This window comes from Drosophila subobscura, chromosome O (assembly GCF_008121235.1).
Source record: "Drosophila subobscura isolate 14011-0131.10 chromosome O, UCBerk_Dsub_1.0, whole genome shotgun sequence".
In the NCBI taxonomy this organism is placed as follows: domain Eukaryota; kingdom Metazoa; phylum Arthropoda; class Insecta; order Diptera; family Drosophilidae; genus Drosophila; species Drosophila subobscura.
In genome coordinates this window covers 13757386-13775191 of record NC_048533.1, presented here as the reverse complement: position 1 = coordinate 13775191, position 17806 = coordinate 13757386, and the positions used below count along the sequence as shown (strand labels likewise).

Sequence of the window (17806 nt, the reverse complement as noted above, 5' to 3'; positions counted from 1 at the left end):
TCACACAGCAGCACCCAAAACGAGAATAATGACATACACACACACACACACACACACACACACACACACTTACAGGTTAATCATTTTAATTTTTAAGTTTAAATCTAGGACAGGTGCTTTGATTGACGTTTCGTTAGCGTATGCCGAAGCAAGTTATGAATAAATATCGAAAAGTATTTATAAAGTTATTACAAAAAGATACATATACAAAGGGAGTACCCACAATTTTATTTTGACAGCTAAGCTTGTCAAAAGCGACAGGTCACATCCATCGTTATTTTTTGTCAAATCATTTTTCCTTGTAATGGCAGAGCAGAATTTACCTCTCGTCGAATCTGAGTCCCAAGGGTAACAACCACTTGACGGGGAATTTTTCGGAAGTTTTGCATTCATTCTCCTTTTTCCCCCAGCTTAATGGGAGTTTGTATGTCCTTGGGTCTCAGCTTGGTGCTGGAGTACATTCAACAGTCTGAGTCGAACGAACCTCAGTCTTTGCCGCAGGATGCGAAAAAGGCAAGATACTCGGCTCCGCTCAGCGTAGAACATCCGCGCAACCAACTGCGCGAGAACCAAATGGTTCGCTTCCACAAGTGCCTTTTCTGCCCGGAAGTGTTCGCCAGCCGCTATGATCGCAACACACATCAGAAGACTCATCAGGAAAAGGAGAATGTGCCACAGTTCAACTGTGATTGGAAACGTTGCAATCGCAGCTTCGAAACCGAGTAAATTGAGTGCCCCAGACTGAAAGGGAAGCCTAAACTATCTTTTGCCTTTTGTTAGACTCAGTTTGTGGAGACATCAACGCTCGTTGGGACACCATCGCTGGACAGCGACTTGCTGGCGCTGCAAGAGGGCTTACCCGAACTTAAAGACTCAAATGGCACACACAAAATCGAAAAGATGCTATGAAGAATACTAATATTATAGGTTGGAAAACACTCTACTTGGCAGTAAACAAAGACAAATGACAAAATGTTCAAAAAATATTATCAATTAAATAAACGGCCTCCGTGTCGCTGCCGCACAGCAGCCGCGAGCCATTCGTGTCGAAGGAGTTGATAGATTTCCGAATTTTCGTCAGCACGCCATCGACATTGATCAGGGAGCGGACACGGTCGCCGCTTAGCCAGGCGCTGGAGCCATCCTGGAGGTTTCGCTCGCCGATCAACTTGTTCTCTGTCCACATCCAGACCTCGCCAGCCTCGGCGGCTGTAAACACCTTGGATGGGTCCTTGCGATGGAAGCCAATGTCCGTGATGGGACTGTCGTGTGCGCTCAGATATGAGGCAGGGCACTCCAAGTTGCGCAGATCCCACACCGTTATGGAGCCCTCCTCCGTGCCGCAGAGCAGAATGTGCTGTTGCATGGGATGTGTGCTCAAAGCGGAAACGAAGTTGGAGCTTTTCTCGTCCTCGCTCGCCACTCCGATGGATAGTTTTGGCTGCGCCCCCGTGGCAGCGCGTGCATCCAGCACGCGGATTATGCCCATGCGATTGGCCGTGACCAACTGCTGCTGGCTGATGTAGCACACCGAGAGCAGGGACATGCTGTCTGCCTCTATGGTGCGCTTCACTTGCTTCACGTTGCTGGCATTCATTATGTTGACGCAGCCGTCCTCGCCCACGGTGGCAATGTCGCCGCCATACACGGAAAGGCCGGTGCAGGGTGCCGATTTGTTGGAGTACCTAAAGTAGTGCAATCGTTCGCTGCGTGCTGTGCGCTGCAGCTGATCCTCCTCCACGGCACGCTGCACATTCATCAAACTCAGGTGTCCTGGGAGGGGGAAGGGAATCTCGTTAGTTTCGGCTGCAACTCTGTCCAAGGACACAACTCACCGTCGGCGCAGCTCACGGCCAATGTGTTCTTGTCCACGAACTCCATGGCTGTGACGTCTGCCTCCATGGCCACCTTGTCGTTGCAGCGCGGAATGTAGTCTACACTGGTGTCCGCGTACTGGTTCGACTGCAGGCGGTACAAGCGCACAAAGTTGTGGTCCATGTCCCAGCTGCTGGTCACGAAGCGATCGCTCTGGTGCAGCTGCTCCGGCAGCCACCGCACGGCAGATATCTTCTCCGACACAAAGTGGGACGAGACCTTTGGGAAAGACATTTAATTCTTTAGCTGCTTGCACCCGGAATATAAAAATATAAACAAAAATGTTTAGGCCAATGCGGCTTTTGTAAGTAGTGTTGGCTAATGAGCTATTTTAGTATTTTAGTGGCACTCAGTATTTCATATGTAGGTGTGAGTATTTTATCGTTTGAATTGCTACTGCCACACTTAGTTTTTGGAGGGAAAAAAGAAAGACACTTTTCGAACCTTATTTTGTAAGCAATCCAAAAAACGGAAGTTAGAACACTAGCCAATCTTGTTGATAATTGATTCATTAATCGGATAAAATTATAGTTTCGGTGCTTAAATTTCTAACTAGCTCAATATGTACCATAGAATATCAACATCGAGGGAAATGATTTCATGGTATGGTATATTTTGGTATATTTTGTAGGATCATGTGGTATATTTAATTGCTTAAGCCGCGGTCGCACTTTGTTTTTGGCGGGAAATAAATAAACAAATAAAAATTCGTAAACGAGTGGCTGATAATGGATAAATTCTTAATAAAAATGCCAATCAAAGCTAAAAACAATGAAATACCAGATCAGGTAAGCAATTAATCATTGTGTTGTGTTTGTAAATAACTATTTTGTGTTTTTCAGAAATCGGTTAATAAAAAGGAAATCCCCCAGGCGAAAAAAAACACTCCAGTTCAGGCAAGCATCTCACTGTTCATTACTCCGTTTTCTGACTTACTATTACTTCGTCTCAGGTTAAAGAGAAGGAAAACGCACAGGAGAACGATACGCCAAAGCAGGGCAGAGCGGGACAGGCAGCCAAGCCAGCGGCCAAGCGAAAGAATCTCGATACGCCCGAAGTGGTAAGCAAAATAGTTCAAGACTTGCCATGAAATATATGAAAATAACGCTGTCTTGCAGAAAAAGGAAATAGATACCGCAGAGAGCGAGAACCCGCCCAAGCGTCGCAGTGGCCGCGCAACTCGAAGCACGCGGTCCATGGCCGAGGACGGAACACCCTCGCCGGAGAAGGTTGCGCCCGAAAAGCTGCCGTTTATCAAGTACACCGGAGCAATCAAGTACTACACAGAGAACCAGGATATTGCTGCATCCGCTGATGATGTGATGTAGGTCCCACAAACCACACGGAAGCAAAGAAATCTTACATTTATTTCCGTTTCAATCAGGCAATGGGTGAACCAACAGACCGATGTGGATGTGGTGCCCATGGCATTCGACATGGAGTGGCCCTTCTCCTTTCAGACTGGACCCGGCAAATCCTCAGTGATACAAATCTGCGTGGACGAGAAGTGCTGCTACGTCTATCAGTTGAGCAATTTGAAGAAACTGCCAGCGGCCCTGGTGGCCCTGATCAATCATCCCAAAGTGCGGCTGCATGGCGTCAACATCAAAGCGTGAGTGTGCCAACTGTTGGCCAAAATGCATATTCTGATTATTGCAAACCTTGCAGGGACTTTCGCAAGTTGGAACGCGACTTTCCCGAGGTTTGCGCCGATGCACTCATCGCGAAATGCGTCGATCTGGGCGTGTGGTGCAATGAGGTGTGCGAGACCGGCGGCCGCTGGAGTCTGGAGCGGCTGGCCAACTTCATAGCCAAGCGGGCCATGGACAAGAGCAAGAAGGTGCGCATGAGCAAGTGGCATGTCATACCACTCGACGAGAACCAACTGATGTACGCGGCCATTGATGTCTATGTGGGTTGAGACAATATTTATAACAAAGAGTTTGGTTGAGTATTTGTTTCTCTTGCAGATTGGACAAGTCATCTATCGCGAGCTGGAGCAGCGCGAGAAGCAAAAGCTGATTAATGAATTGGAGTTTAAGCAGCAGAATGGGGAGGCTGCCTTTAAAGCAGTCAAGGGTCTGGGTGAAACGTTTCTCTCAAAGATCAATGAAATAAAGTTGTGAGGGGAGAGACTTATTTACTTATTCTTAGGCAAATTTGATCAAATTTACCAGATTTTTAATGATTTTTCGAATAGCCAACAAATTGTAATCCCCGCTGCGTGCGCTGACTGATGCTAAACCCAATTTACTTGAAGTTTTTTCACTTTATTTTCTACATTTTGTAACTTGCAATAAATTTTAAATCGTAAATTCCATAATAACTGACTAAACATGAACACAGTTTTGGGATTGGAGCTGGAGCTGGAGCTGGAGCAGGAGCAGGAGCAGGCTGGCTTCATTTGAATTCCGGACGACGCGCATGTATGGCATCCAATTTGCGTTTAATTAAATTATTCTCCAGATTGATCTGTCGCTGATATTTCTTTCGATTCACGGCTGCGCTGGTAAGTAGCGTTGCCTGCTGCTGCGGGTACAGAATGGAATGAAATGGAATGGAATGGAATGCTGGTACACATCTCGTACTCACCGTGGAAGACGCTTTGCCGTTGCATTTCGTGGCGCTGGTGCTTGCCTTTATGTGCACCGTCGGCTTGACCGCCATCATCTTCTGCAGCAGAATGTGATTCTGACGCTCGATTATGCGCATCTGCTCATTGGTGAAGCTGAAGTTCTTGCGTCCCAGATTCTTGTAGCTGTCAAGCAGGCAATGGGTTAGTTGAAGATCAAATTCTTGACTCTCTACTCACTTCATTTTATCCGTGGAGGAGCGCGAACGCGTGACATTGCTGGTGTAGCTGCTGGGCGTTGCGCTGCAAATTGTTCGCTGGTACTCGGGTGGCCGACGTTGGTGTGGATGGCGCATCAGGCCATCCCCCTGGCCGCACTCGTCCACATAGAAGCCACCTTCCAGCACCGTTTCTAGTTGTTGGTCCGTTTCCATGTAGTCCGTGGTGGAGGGACAGCGGCAATGGCCGTAAGCCTGTGGAGTCATTCCTTTCGTTCCACTGCTGTCACAGCTGCGAGCGCTCGCCAGGCTCGACTCCGCCGTCGTCGATTGAGCGTCCTCCACTCTCGCGCTGCCCGCACGCAGCCTGTCCGTTTCCATGCCCAGCCCCTCCATTGCTCGAGTGCGAATCGTCTTCATGATCATCGCGGACATTTGGCTCATCTGATGTTCCAGTAGCTTAATGGGCGTTGACTTATTGGCAGGTGCCATCAGCTTACTGTCCGCAATGCTCATCTCATTGAGAAATTGCTCCAGCTGTGCCATGGGCGGCATGGCCGCTGCAAGTTGCTCCGCAGTTAGCATAATATTGTCTGGTTCTTTTTTGGGTGCTGTCTTGTCATCAGTCTCCGTTTCGTTGATTGCCTCGAGCCTCGTCTTTAAAGGCTGCTGCGTTGGTTGCTTGCCATTGATTAGGGTTCTGTCCGATGGGAGGCTGCGCTCGCTGCTGTTGTCGCTGTCATCGGCCAAAGTGTAGACGTCGTGAGCTGCAGCTGCACTCGGCTCAGGCTCAGGTTCGTGCTCTTCCAGCTGATTCACTTCGCCATCGGAGTCTGCTTCGTTGTCGCTCTGTCCGTTTGCATCTTCCTCTGACTCGAAGGCGCCTTCGCTTTCTTGCTCCTCCACTTCTTGCTCTCGCTCTTCTTGCCCTTCCTCTCCGTCTTCTTCCAGTATTTCCAGCACGTCACCGTACTTCATGTCATCAACCTCCTCTTCATCGTCCACTTCCTCGTCTGAATCGCTGCTGGCCACGCCCTTTCGGTACCTGTCGCTGCCTGGCTTTAGCGTACGCCCCGAATCCGGATCCTCATCCTCCTCCAGCTCCGCCGATGTGTCCATGCGGAGGGCCAGCGGATTCACCTCCGCCACCGTCTTCGTGATGACCACCTGGCTCTCTTCGTCGGACGAGGAGCTGGGATACGTTGGCATCTTCTGGCGGGCGCGGGCGCGCAGCATCTGCCGACGCGCATGTGGCTGTGGGAGGGACGAGGCATTGGATTTGGTTTCTAGACTAAACTCTTTGATGGTCAGTTCCTGTGGGGGTTCAGGCACAGTCTCCTCCAGACTTACGTTTCCCAGCAGGAACTCCACCTTGGGATCGATTTCGGGATCGGTGTCCTCGGTGTCCTCGGTGCCATCGGTATCGTCGCTATATTCCGGGATGTCATCGTAGACATCATCATCGTCGTCGTCGTCATCGCTGTCCTCTTCGTTATTGTTTTTGTCTTTTTCTTCCCCCTCCGGCTCCTCTTCTTGCTCCTCTTCCTGCTCCTCTTCCAGCTCCTCTTCCTGCTCATCTTCCTGCTCCTCCTCTTCCTGCTCCAGCTCCTCTGCATCCGAGTCCGCCTCAAAGGACTCGTCCACATAGTAATCCTCATCGAGGTCAGCCATTTTAGCCTGCAGACAGCCAATAACGAACTCTTCCGATGATGTCCGACGATCTGTTCAGTTATATTTTATAGTGCTGTACTTTGGAGAGTTAAACTATCGGCTTCTTGTGTTTATTTTTATTTATATATAAATATATTTAGCAGAGAAGGTTTTTTGGGAATTCGTGTGTCTTTCTGTATTATTTATCGACAACTGCCGAAACTCCAAAGTATGTATTATTGGGAGACCTACGAATTTAAACAGATTTTACTTTGCATGGCCATCTGTGTAGGGATTTACATTCTATCTGGAATCCTCCCAACTTCTCACTCGTGACACGCCTTCTGACGGCTGTGACTGACATGTGTGGCGGGCGGGGGGAGCTTAGCCCCGATTTGTGGCCGTTGCACTTGCTACCTTTCTCCTCACAATTTTCCCAATTTTGAGGCTTTGTTTGGGGTAAGCTTATCACATTTCACACACTTTCAACTTTGATTTTTGGTGGCCAACCTGCCAACCGTCGACTTGTAGGTTGGTCAATGGAAGGCAGGACACCTGCCTGCCGCCTGCCTGCCTGCCTGTCACTCGACACTTTCCACCTGCCACCTAACGTCTGACCATTTATTTATTATCGCCAGCGGTTGCCTTTGACGACAGAGCAGGCGCACGCGGTTTGTTGGTTGCCTCAGCAGCAAATTTCCGTGTGCGCTGCTGCTGCTGGCACTTGTTGGCTCCAGCATTTGATCACAATAATAACAATTTTTGAATCATTAGAAACTATTTATCTTTAATCTAACACTTCGAAGCACTCCATCACTTGGAATGTTATTTATCAGCAGAACTATTCTGTATAATTCGGGCTTCTTCTTTGTTGAAATGCCTTGGATTCAGCAAAAGCCGCATTCAATTTGTATTCAATTGCAGTCGGCTGCAATTATTCACTTAAATGGAATATTTCCAATCCTTTGCTTACGTTTGCTCCCTTTGGAAAGCTTTCGTCCAGCGCCACTGTGCGGAAGCGCTTTTGCTCTCTCCCAAGCTTTCACTCTCTCGCTCTCACTTCTTGCGCTGCTCTCTCCTCTTTCGCTGTTCGCTCCCACCAACTTACAGTTGGATGAAAGGCAAAGTCGAGTGTGCCGCCGCATGGCAGCTTCATTTTGTAAATATTGCGAGCAATATTCTCTCGCAGTGCATCCCGGAGTCTTGTGGCAGGAGACTGCGCATGGGCGGAGAGACCGCCACGTGCCGTAAGTTAAGGAAAGTGAACAGCAGAGAGCTGGGAGGTGCTGCGGGAGTGCTACGGGAGTGCGCTGGGGCATTCTGGCCAGCGGGCACTTCATTTGGCGAAGAAGCTTCGTGGCGTGCGGGCGTGTTGCAGTGCTTTAAAATGCGCGCGTAAACTGTTCAATGATTAGCACACAAAGCGCAAAGCACACCAGCCGAGAATAGAGTCAGAAAACAAAGCGCAAAACGTACGAGAGTCGTTCCTCCGTTCCGCCGTTTCGCCGTTCCGCCCTACCGCCGTTCTGCCGTGTCCGTTGTTCCGCCGCTCCATTCTGCCCGTTATCCATCGCCCGGCTATGTGTTTATGAAGTGCGTGAATGAAGTGCCACAAAACGTTGCGGAAACCGTTTGCTGGCCCATAAATTGGCCAGCCTGTACGGGTAATTTGCCATTTGCCTGCCCTAACCCTGGGCCACAAGTGAAAGTGGAAGTCGGCCTTAAAGAGTTCACAGAATACGCAGCACCAGGAGGAGTCAGTGGGGAGCACGCATGCAGCCATGGATTAGCGGCCAGCGGCAGAGTCAGAGCTGGAGCCGCTCTTCGATTCGCTTGCTCCGTTGTTAAATCAATAGAAATAGTTGGTGGGAATTTCTCTGTGTCCCTGCGTTAATGTCACTGCCGCGCGCGGAGAGGGGTGAGGCGTCAGGCGTCGACTAAGTAATTGCGAATTGCGTGCCGCTTGTTTACAAGTTTTTCTTTCCCTTTCCCCTCTCTAATTTTGGGCTGCAGCAATTTGGCTAAGAGCCTGCGTGGCGTGGCCAGGCCAGGGGCGGGTAGGCAGGTCAAAAGGCGCAACACGACACCAGCCAGCAGGCAGCAGCCAGAAGTAGCCACAATGCGGCTAGACCAGGCTGCCATCGGGCAAGAGCGATGGCTGCCATGTCTTCACTTCACTCGGATTGCCTTGCCTTGCCGTGGCTTCGGCGTGGGCGTGTGCTACGTCCCTGAAAGGAGTAAGATTAAACCCTAGACATAAAACCACCAAAAAATACATTCAGCAAGGAGCATTGAACATTTGTGCAAAGCCAGGAGGGAAAGTAGTTGAGAATGAAAGCATTTAGGGGCTGTGTCAGTGGGAAATGAAAAGTTAAAGTTGCAGTTTGTTGTGCATTTTTTTCCCATTTCTAACATTTATGCCCAACGTTTTTCCTGGCTTCAAAACACTTTCAAGGGTATGCAGCACGTCGACAAATGTCGCCTAACCTTTGGCCGCTTCTTCGTCCCGTTTTTTTGTTGTTTGTTTATCGATTTTTGACGCTCAACGCCAACGCCATCTGCAGCGGCAGCGCAGACCAACTCGAGCCGTGAGCCGGCTAATAACGGCGCAGTAGGTCAGCGTCGCGGCAGCCTGAAGTGCGTTAGAAGCAACAGTGGCCAACGGCGGAAAGCGAAAACAAGAGCGAGAATTGGCACGGCACAGCAGTCGGGCAGCCCCTGGCCCCAACTTGAGGCGTATAAAAATAGCAGGCAGCACACCCACACACACCCGCACACCCACACACACGCAGTGCAAACTTCAAACGCGCTTGGCCTACTTTCCCGGTAATGGGCCTGGGACAGCAGGCAGCTACTCCTACTTCTCGAAAGTCCCTCCGCAACCGCAGCCAAGTTAAATGAGGCTCACACGCGAGAGAGCGGGGCAGGGGACAGACAGCCTGCATGCAAGCAAATGACCAAAGCCAAGGCAAAGAGTGAAAAGTTGCGGCGTGGGCCCGGCACACAGGAGGAGGAGGGCACGGGCACGGGCACCGTCACAGCGTTAATCATACGCATCGTGCGCCAATCCGTGTCCAGTGAATGCAAAGTCAATCAGCGTTTAATTGACAGCTGCAGTCAGTGGCAGACATGGCCAACAATGGCTGGGCCGAGCCTGGAGCAGCCGAAAACAACAATTAAAACGGCATCCAACTGGCTCTGATGCAGACTCGACTGTGGCTGTGGCTGCGGCTGCGGCTTCTGGCTCCGATTCGAGGACCTGCTTAGCCCACTGCTGTGCGGGAGGCCATTAGCAGGCCAGAGATGAGCAAACTCTGTGGAGCAGTGACGAAAGTTCTGCTTAACGTGCATAAAAGTTCAGTTTCATTTGACTTCCAGCTTGACTTTAGCTCACAACAAAAATCACCAAATTTTGCTTCTAATTTCATCTTCAACCGCTGTCTGTTGGCTGACAAATGCAATCCATAACCTGCTTCAATGAAATGTCATCACTGACATTGGCCATCAGCAGTTTAGAAGCCACAGGAGCGGCAGAGCGCAGCCAAAAGAAAGCAAATTGAAAACCGCAAAAGCATTTGCAACCAGACGTGGCACATCCAACCCACCCCCCGCTGGTTATTAGCCATGTGGCTTGGCTTGCTGCTACTCGAAACTTATCGCTCGATTGCAGATTGTTTCTGCGAGTCTGCCAGAAGCGGCGCCACAGAGTTTGCAACGCTAAGTACGCTGCCCCACTGGCCCACAACGCTGCACTTTGCCGGCTCTTTGCACGATATTTTCCAATTAGAACTGCCAGGGGGGAGTGGCTCCTGGAGGGAGGCAAACATGCGTGGCGTGGCACGTGAGCGATGCCTCGTTGCCTCGTTGCCACAGTGCCACAGTGCGTGTGTCTGCATGTAAATTACAAAATCGTGCAAAAAAGGCGCCATTGAAAGCGAAAAAGAAAAACAACACCATCAGCGCAGAAACACATGAGAGCGAGAGGTTTGCCACCTGCCGAGCGCCGTTTGCTGCATACCCTGGCAGGCGGGCAGAAGCATTTATAGTCGCAGAAGGTGGCAGCAAAACTGTGGCCTGAAATAAAAGAAGACTTAAATAATTAAATGGGCGAAAGAGTGAAGCTGCTGGCATTTTGGATAGCAAAGGGATGAGCTGAAACTAGAACTGATTGTGAGGGGCTCAACGGAATCAACTAAATATTATTGATAGAATTTATGACAAAGGATTTTATTTGTAATCTATTAATTCCGAACGAAATGGCCTCAATTGGCACTTGTAGGATTGGGAAATTCTTTAATTTCAGTGCAACAAAATAGATAAATGTGCAAAAAACAGAAAGTACAGTCAGAACCTTTCTTGTGGAGTCAAACGAGAGGGAGAAATAAGTGATGGCAGTGCTCTCACCTCGAGCACAACTTAATCCTAGACCACATTAGCGAGATTGTCATGCACTCACCAAACACTTGCCAGCAGCTGTAGCCTCTAATAGTCACTGCGATTAGGGCGCTCATCAAGGCGGAAGTGGGAACATTTGGTTCTACGCACGCTCCCTTTTGGCTATTACTGACGAAACATTTCAACGAATCGAACTCTTGAAATGATCTCAGCAGCAGGAGCAGTAATTAACAGATAATTCAACTGAATAGGAACATTCTTGTGGCTCTGCCCAAACCTTCTCTTGTATCAGCAGAGAATTTGTTAACCTCTGAACCATATTTGATCTGTCTGAAATAGTCTGTTCCCTCACATCGTTGTCTACTTTTATCTCTCTATCCTTAACAGCCACATGCTAAGTGAAAACTCAGCTAAAACACACCCCCTAAGCAGCAGCCTCTGCCCTGCGACTGTTCCCTGAAAGTGCCTTGATCGTTTTCGAATGCCTCGATTGAGGGCATACCGAAAGTAATGAAGAATGTTATGCCTGGCGGGGCAGCAATTTAAATTCCCGCTTCGCACCCGAGTCACGCCAAATCGCTACGCATTGCGCGGCGCTCTCTGCTCTGCCCTGACTCCTGCCCTGACTCGCTCCCCCTGGCATTGCGTATACGCCGCGTGCTGCTCTAACTTTTTGTTTACCTGCGTGTGCGTGCGTGTGTGCGTGCGTGTGTGTGCTTGACATAATTACAGATACGCCTGCTGTGCTTCGCAGTGGCCCAGAGTCGCTGTCAATGCCGTTGATAATGCGGTTGGCGCTGGCTGTGCCAGGAGCGGAGTTCGTGCCAGGCCGTAATTGTCACACGAACGACACTCAATGCGATGCCAAAAACCAATCCAACATTGCAACAACAATATAACAAAGAGCCAACCCGAAAAACAAAACAAAAAGCAGCCAACAAAAGTATTTGCCACCAGCACCACCGGACGGACCCAAAACGGAACTGCGCGTCATGCAACAACAGAAACAATAACTGCCACAACAACAGAAATTAAATTAACTAAAAGCAGCAGCAACAGCAGCAACAGCAGCAACTACCAGCGGGAAGAGAGCGCTCGAGGCGAAGATGGTCCTGAGCACCGAATGGTCACAGGTGGAGGTTATCGATCTGATCAACGATGGCAACGGCCTCGGCTTCATTCTGGTCGGTGGCCGCAGCACGGGCGTCGTGATCAAGGCCCTGACGCCCGGCGGCGTGGCGGAGCGGGACGGACGACTGCAGCTGGGCGACCATTTGCTGCAGATCGGGGAGGTGAATCTGCGCGGCTTCAGCTCGGAGCAGGTGGCCACAGTTCTTCGTCAGACCGGAGCTCAGGTGCGTCTGATTGTGGCGCGGCCGATAGAGCCGACTGCCATCGACTACCAAACGCTGGCCAGTCATGCGCCAATTATACCAACTAAGCTCCTCTCCGACCCGGAAGAACTGTCGCGTCATCTCTTCCAGAATCCCAGCTTCTCCATTGCCGCAGCTGTTGCGGCGGCTGCGGCTGCCTCTGGAACGGGAACAGGAACTGGCACTGGCACTGGCGGCTCTGTGGATGTGTCGAGTCTGGTGGGTCTGGTGCGGGGCGGACCAGCGGACGCGGACACCGATCTGGCCACAGCCGAGCCCCTGGCACACCTCCAGCTGGGCGAGCTGACGGACCTCGCCGACTTCCCCCTGCCGCCCATACCCCCGCACATGGTTGGCAGCAGCCACAGCAGCGGATCGATGGACGCCAATGGGCGGCAGTGTCCGCGCGATCTGGACATTGTGCCCTTCTCCATACTCTCGCCGCCGCCGCGTCCCGCCCTGCAGCTAGCGCTGGAGCCGCGCTGGAGCACGAGGGACGGGCAGGAGGAGGAGGAGGAGGAGCGGGACGATCAGCATATTGAGACTGTGATAGCCGGCAGCAAGCTGTCGGCCGACGAAGACGACGAGAGGGACTCCGCCTCTGCCTCTGGCTCGCCCTCGTACATGGACTCCCCGGAGACGGAGACGTACGTCGTGGAGCTGCACAAGAACGTCTACGGGCTGGGCATTACCGTGGCCGGCTATGTGTGCGAGGAGGAGGACCTGTCCGGCATCTTCGTCAAGAGCATCATCGAGGGCAGCGCCGCCGAGACGAGCGGCCAGATACAGATCAACGATCGCATTGTCGCCGTCGACGGCCGCTCCCTGTCCGGCGTGACGAACCACCAGGCCGTGGAGCTGCTGCGCAACACGGACATCGAGGTGCACCTGACGCTGGAGCGCTTCCTGCGCGGTCGCAAGTTCGAGCACCTGCAGGTGGCCCTCACGGAGATGAAGGGCCGCAGCGCACCCTGCGCCGCGGACAACGACGGCGACGGACAGTCGCAGCTGTCGATGCCGGGCTCACCCTCGATAGCCACGCTCAGCTGGCTGCCACCCAAGTCCCTCGATGCCGAGTCGATAGCCACCGAGGGCGAGGCGGAGGCGGAGGCAGCCGATGAGGATGAGCCGCCAGAGTTGGGCGAGCTCCCAGATCTGCCCTCGCGGGACACCGTCGAGTCGAACATGTCGCACGTGCTGGACCGCAGCGATCACAGCGGACCGGCGACCAAAGCGCCCAGACTGCCAGCCACCCAGACTCCGCCTCCGCCTCCGACTCTGACCAATGGCCGGCTGACGCGGAGCAGAGGCCACGGCCTGCCAGCGGCGGCAGCGGATGACAGTGGCAACGACACCGACGAGCAGTGTCCAGAGCCCGGGGCGGACCACGACTTGGAGCCCGATGCCGCACAGAGTCGAACGCCCACCAATGAGCTGGATGCAGCGACTCCCATAGGGGTCAAGGGTGAGTCTGTGGCTGTGGCTGTGGCTGAGGCTGTGCTCGTCGAGAAGGCGGCCAGTCCGAGCGCCGCCTCGCTGCGCGTGGCCTGGAAAAGTGAGTTTCCCGACAGTGAAATTTTAGTTGCCGAAATAAATAAACTTTCAGGTCTAGGGATCAGCCTCGAGGGCACCGTCGACGTCGAGTGCGGCATTGAGAAGCGTCCGCATCACTACATACGCTCCATACTCGAGGACGGTCCCGTCGGCCGCCAGGGCATCCTGCGGCCCGGCGACGAGCTGCTCCAGGTCAACGAGCACAAGCTCCAGGGGCTGCGACACATCGATGTGGTCAAGATCCTCAAGGAGCTGCCCGCGCGCGTTAAGCTCGTGTGTGCGCGCGGCACACGGGTGCCATCGATCATCAATACATCGCAGAATGCGGAGGCCTTCGAGACGCGCAGCCTGCTGCCCGGCGGCCATCAGAGCCTGCAGAATTTGCTCAGCAAGGCGCAGTCGGAGAGCTCCCTGTACACGTCCAGCACGGCGACGCTGACGGACGCTGCCGCAGGCACAGGAGCGGGGAATGGCAGCCAGCAGCGCTCCAAGTCACTGGAGAACGTGTCCGGCCTGGCGCTGTGGAGCTGCGAGGTGACAGCCATCGACATTGAGAAGACGGAGCAGGGCTTTGGCTTCTCCATACTCGACTACCAGGATCCGCTCGACGCGGAGGGCAGTGTGATTGTGATACGCGGCCTGATCCGCGGTGGTGCTGCGGAGGCAACCAACGAGATATATCCCGGCGATCGCCTCATGAGCGTCGGCGAACACCTGCTCCAAGGCCTCGAGCTGGACGAGGCGGTGTCCATACTGAAGGCCATGCCGCCGGGCCTCACGCGCCTCGGCATCTGTCGGCCCCTGTCCAACTCGGACAGCAACAGCAACATAGCCTCGCCGCTGGGCGACTCGGCCAGCACATAGTGACAGTGGCCACTCCTCGATGGACGCCCAGAGACACGGACATTCTCCATGTGTGAGTAGAAAATCTTCCATTGAGCAATATTTAGTTCAAGTAAATCTCTTCGGACACAATTGTCGCGCTCTGCAGCCAACTTTTGCTTTGTTTCTGCCTCATTTCCGTTTAATAAACTTTTCTTCCATCCATATTTAATGTCCATATTGGCATTTTCTGTTATTTGCTTCGCTGATTGATGGCCGGGACAGCAGCTGTCGGTGCCTCGCTGGCTGGGGCGTTTATTAAATTGTCAGCTGTCGCACAGGTGCTGGCACTTCCCCTTCAAGATTTTCCATGCCTCCCGTGCTCTAATCAAGCAGAAGCCACGCCTCCCCCCTGCCGCTACGGTGTGCCTTGATGGCCTTTTCCTTTATCCTTTATTGTGCATATGAGATTCCCATTTTAATTGTTGCCCGGGCAGCCATTGGGCTTGGGTTCGGTTACGCCCAACACACACAAAATATATTTATTTATGCTTGTCCCTTTGTGCAATGGCCGAACGCTTTTGAAGTTCTTCGTTGCTCATACGCCCCGTGTGTGCTTTGCTCGTTTTTCCACCACAGCCCTTTTGGTGTCTCCTGTTTTATGGGCTGTTGTTACTGCCACTTGTTGTCCTTCAATGTCTGCTGATTGCATTTTTCGAGTGTCACCGAGAACTTCGCCTTAATCAGACGACAAGTCCTTCAGCTCTGGAGTTGTCTTCGTTCATTTAAAACGTTAACGAAAGCTCGCAGCAAATTAAAAGCGTTTGACACATGCTGAAAACTTTTCATTTTGCAAACACGCAGCACAAAGAGGGAGCGAGAGAGACAGGGAGAGGGCAAAGTCGAGGGTCACCGAGGGCTAAGGCCAGGGAAGTTTTCCCTTACCCATTAGCAAAGCCCAAACAGTTGGTGGTGCGGGGGCTGGTGCGCTGGCGGAGGCTTCTTGACGCTTAAATAATTCATGCGTAGAAATAAATACGGAACTTTGGCAAGACTCCCGCCACAGCTGCCGCTCCCGCCCCACCGCTCCCTGACTGGGCCAAGGATAAACTGCAAATTACCACTAATCTCCAGGGGTCAGCAGTTCGTCTCCCTGCTCCTCCCTCGCTCTGGCTTCTCTCCGTGTGTGTCGTGTAAATCTCATAAATAGTAATCTTCTTAATTGACTCTCTCGCTCTTCCTCGACTCTTCTTGCCTTCTTTTCTATTCATAATTTATGCGTTGTTCGGGGGCTTCTGCTTAAAGAAATCATTATTTAACAATTGTTGGCCAGGCATAAATTATGCGAAACTTGAACGATTTATGCGCCCAGCGATAGCGCAAAAGTTTCGCAGCTCAAACTATAGAAGAGGAGAGGAGCAGTCCCACAGCTGGCTGGCAATTAAATAATAAAAGCTCCGCCAGCAATTATAAAAATGTTTGCTACATCTGCAAAAAGCCAACGCGGAATTCTATATTTCACATAAGAGTAAATATGTGTACACACACAGGCGTTGTATATAGACACTTATGTGAGAGCTACACAGAGAGAAAATTAGCTTTGGGAGTTATAAACTGAAGCATGGAGCACAGGGAGAACCTTTACGGCTCGGGCAGTGAATGTTTTATTAATGTTGGCAATAAAAGGAAAACTTTCCACCCCAGTAGCTTAGCAGAAATTATAATTTTTGAGCTCCAACAAATTCTTTCAGACTCTAATCCAGGACTGTTTGGCCAAGAAGATCTGAAACCCATTGGTGGCCTTTTTTAGTTCCGATATTTGTGCTTGTTTTGTTGTACAATAAATCCTACATGCATCTTTATTGCTCAGGTCCTAGGCCTCCGATTCTTCCCTTATTTTCAACCAATTTTATTTCCTATTTCAAAAATGTTTTCCCCATTTTACACACACGTTTTGCTCAGTGCTATGCCGCATCGTCTGTTTGTATTTGGCCGTTTAATTAATTGCCTATTAAAAGTGTTGAAAATTGAAAACAAAATTCGGTTCATCTGCAGCAGTAGCAGCAGCAGCAGCAACAATATGGAAACCAAACATTCTCCGGTCAGCAAAGGTCAGGGGCGGGAAGTGGGCAATCGGTTCGAACCGGCTCGCTCTCGGTCCAACCGATTCGTGCGCGTTTTCGAATATAAATTCGGGTTGGTCTTTGTCTTTGCTGCACGAGCAGTTTAATTGAAAGAACTGTGGGAAAGCAGCAACACACGATGTACGTTAATGTCTGAAAGATTTACGTGATATTTAATTATAAATACTTGTGACCATTACAGCGGTGCTTAAACGTTGAAGAAATATAAGCAGGAGGAGTCGAACGAAGGTACATTTTGCTGCTGCATTTTGAACATATTCAAGGGTTCCATTTAAATGAAAAGGAATTAAATTTGTTTTGCTTTTTCTGTGATTTTATTTGCCTGCCAAGAAGTCTCATGACTGATCCTTGAAAATAAAAGCAAAAATTACTGCTGGTCCGTATTAATTACCAGAAATTCAATAAAAATATGGCTGTAAAATATTTGATTATTTGGCAAAGTAAAACATTATTTAAAACTTGTTAAATTCAAGTTAATGCTCTCACATTTCGGTAATAATTTGCTTGGGAAAAATATGACTATTGCGCATAAAAACTGTCTTTAAATCCGCACTAAACACGCTAAAAATGACTCTACAAATGCAATAAAAATTCAATCTTTTAGCTCTTCCTTCACCACATTTGATTTTTTGATTTTTGCACTTGGCAAACCCAAAAAAACATTTCATATTTATTTGGCCGAAGCCCTCGGGGTCATTGATTTCAAAGTAAAACCTAAATAAGCACACTGTGAATAAAAACTATCGAAATATAGATAGAAATAACCACAGTTGGTGGCATTTTGTCTGCGGTCTGCAGGGCGTATGTGCAACGTGCAACGTGGAGACCTCACAATAAATATTCCCACTGCTGACGAATCTCTTTTTGTTGCTTTTTTTTGTTGCCAATTCAGCAGTGTCTGTCGACGCCTTTGATCACGTTTTAATTAAGCAAACAGTCGTCATGCCCCGCCGACCAGCCAGCGGAATTTTCGCAAATCACAAAATTGTTTATAAATTGCAGTTTAGGGCAGGGAGTACATCGGGCTGAGGGGAGGGGAACTGCAGCAATGCATTTTAAATCAAATTAATGTATACAATGGCAGGGATGCCGGACAGCCGGACAGCTGGAGCGGAACGAGGGCCGGACAGTCTGCCAGTTGGGCGGAACAATTGGCCGACAGATGCTTTTCCAGCGGCAGCTGCCGTGGCAGGCAATGCTCAT

General features: G+C 50.7%; 5 protein-coding genes across 8 annotated transcripts; 3 read left to right on the top strand and 2 right to left on the bottom strand.

The window, feature by feature from the left end:
- The first annotated feature begins 142 nt into the window (after positions 1-142).
- On the top strand, positions 143-1019 carry LOC117896624 (zinc finger protein 75A-like). The gene is made up of 3 exons (XM_034805061.1): positions 143-348; positions 411-722; positions 781-1019. The coding sequence occupies exons 1-3, from the start codon at positions 305-307 to the stop codon at positions 917-919; spliced, it is 495 nt and encodes a 164-aa protein (XP_034660952.1). The 5' UTR covers positions 143-304; the 3' UTR covers positions 920-1019.
- On the bottom strand, positions 925-2200 carry LOC117896621 (nucleoporin Nup43). Its single transcript, XM_034805059.1, has 2 exons — positions 1836-2200; positions 925-1773 (listed from the first exon to the last, which is right to left on the bottom strand). The coding sequence occupies exons 1-2, from the start codon at positions 2107-2109 to the stop codon at positions 977-979; spliced, it is 1071 nt and encodes a 356-aa protein (XP_034660950.1). The 5' UTR covers positions 2110-2200; the 3' UTR covers positions 925-976.
- A 339-nt stretch (positions 2201-2539) lies between these two features.
- On the top strand, positions 2540-4216 carry LOC117896622 (Werner Syndrome-like exonuclease). The gene is made up of 7 exons (XM_034805060.1): positions 2540-2663; positions 2718-2771; positions 2828-2935; positions 2994-3199; positions 3260-3487; positions 3544-3787; positions 3846-4216. Exons 1-7 carry the CDS (start codon positions 2604-2606, stop codon positions 3999-4001), a joined length of 1056 nt encoding a protein of 351 aa, XP_034660951.1. The 5' UTR covers positions 2540-2603; the 3' UTR covers positions 4002-4216.
- LOC117896619 (protein hemingway) lies at positions 4154-6598 on the bottom strand. 2 transcript variants are annotated; one of them, XM_034805057.1, is made up of 4 exons: positions 6016-6598; positions 4688-5919; positions 4468-4633; positions 4154-4404 (listed from the first exon to the last, which is right to left on the bottom strand). In XM_034805057.1, the coding sequence occupies exons 1-4, from the start codon at positions 6334-6336 to the stop codon at positions 4276-4278; spliced, it is 1848 nt and encodes a 615-aa protein (XP_034660948.1). In that variant the 5' UTR covers positions 6337-6598; the 3' UTR covers positions 4154-4275. The 2 variants fall into 2 exon arrangements, with proteins under 2 accessions (XP_034660948.1, XP_034660947.1); XM_034805056.1 differs by having other exon boundaries at positions 4154-4409; positions 4470-4633.
- Positions 6599-7756: 1158 nt separating this feature from the next.
- On the top strand, positions 7757-14547 carry LOC117896618 (patj homolog). Of its 3 annotated transcripts, none has more exons than XM_034805055.1 (3): positions 7757-7979; positions 11443-13638; positions 13696-14547. In XM_034805055.1, exons 2-3 carry the CDS (start codon positions 11817-11819, stop codon positions 14499-14501), a joined length of 2628 nt encoding a protein of 875 aa, XP_034660946.1. In that variant the 5' UTR covers positions 7757-7979; positions 11443-11816; the 3' UTR covers positions 14502-14547. The 3 variants fall into 3 exon arrangements, with proteins under 3 accessions (XP_034660946.1, XP_034660945.1, XP_034660944.1); XM_034805054.1 differs by having other exon boundaries at positions 13690-14547; XM_034805053.1 differs by having other exon boundaries at positions 11443-14547.
- The last annotated feature ends 3259 nt before the right edge of the window (positions 14548-17806 follow it).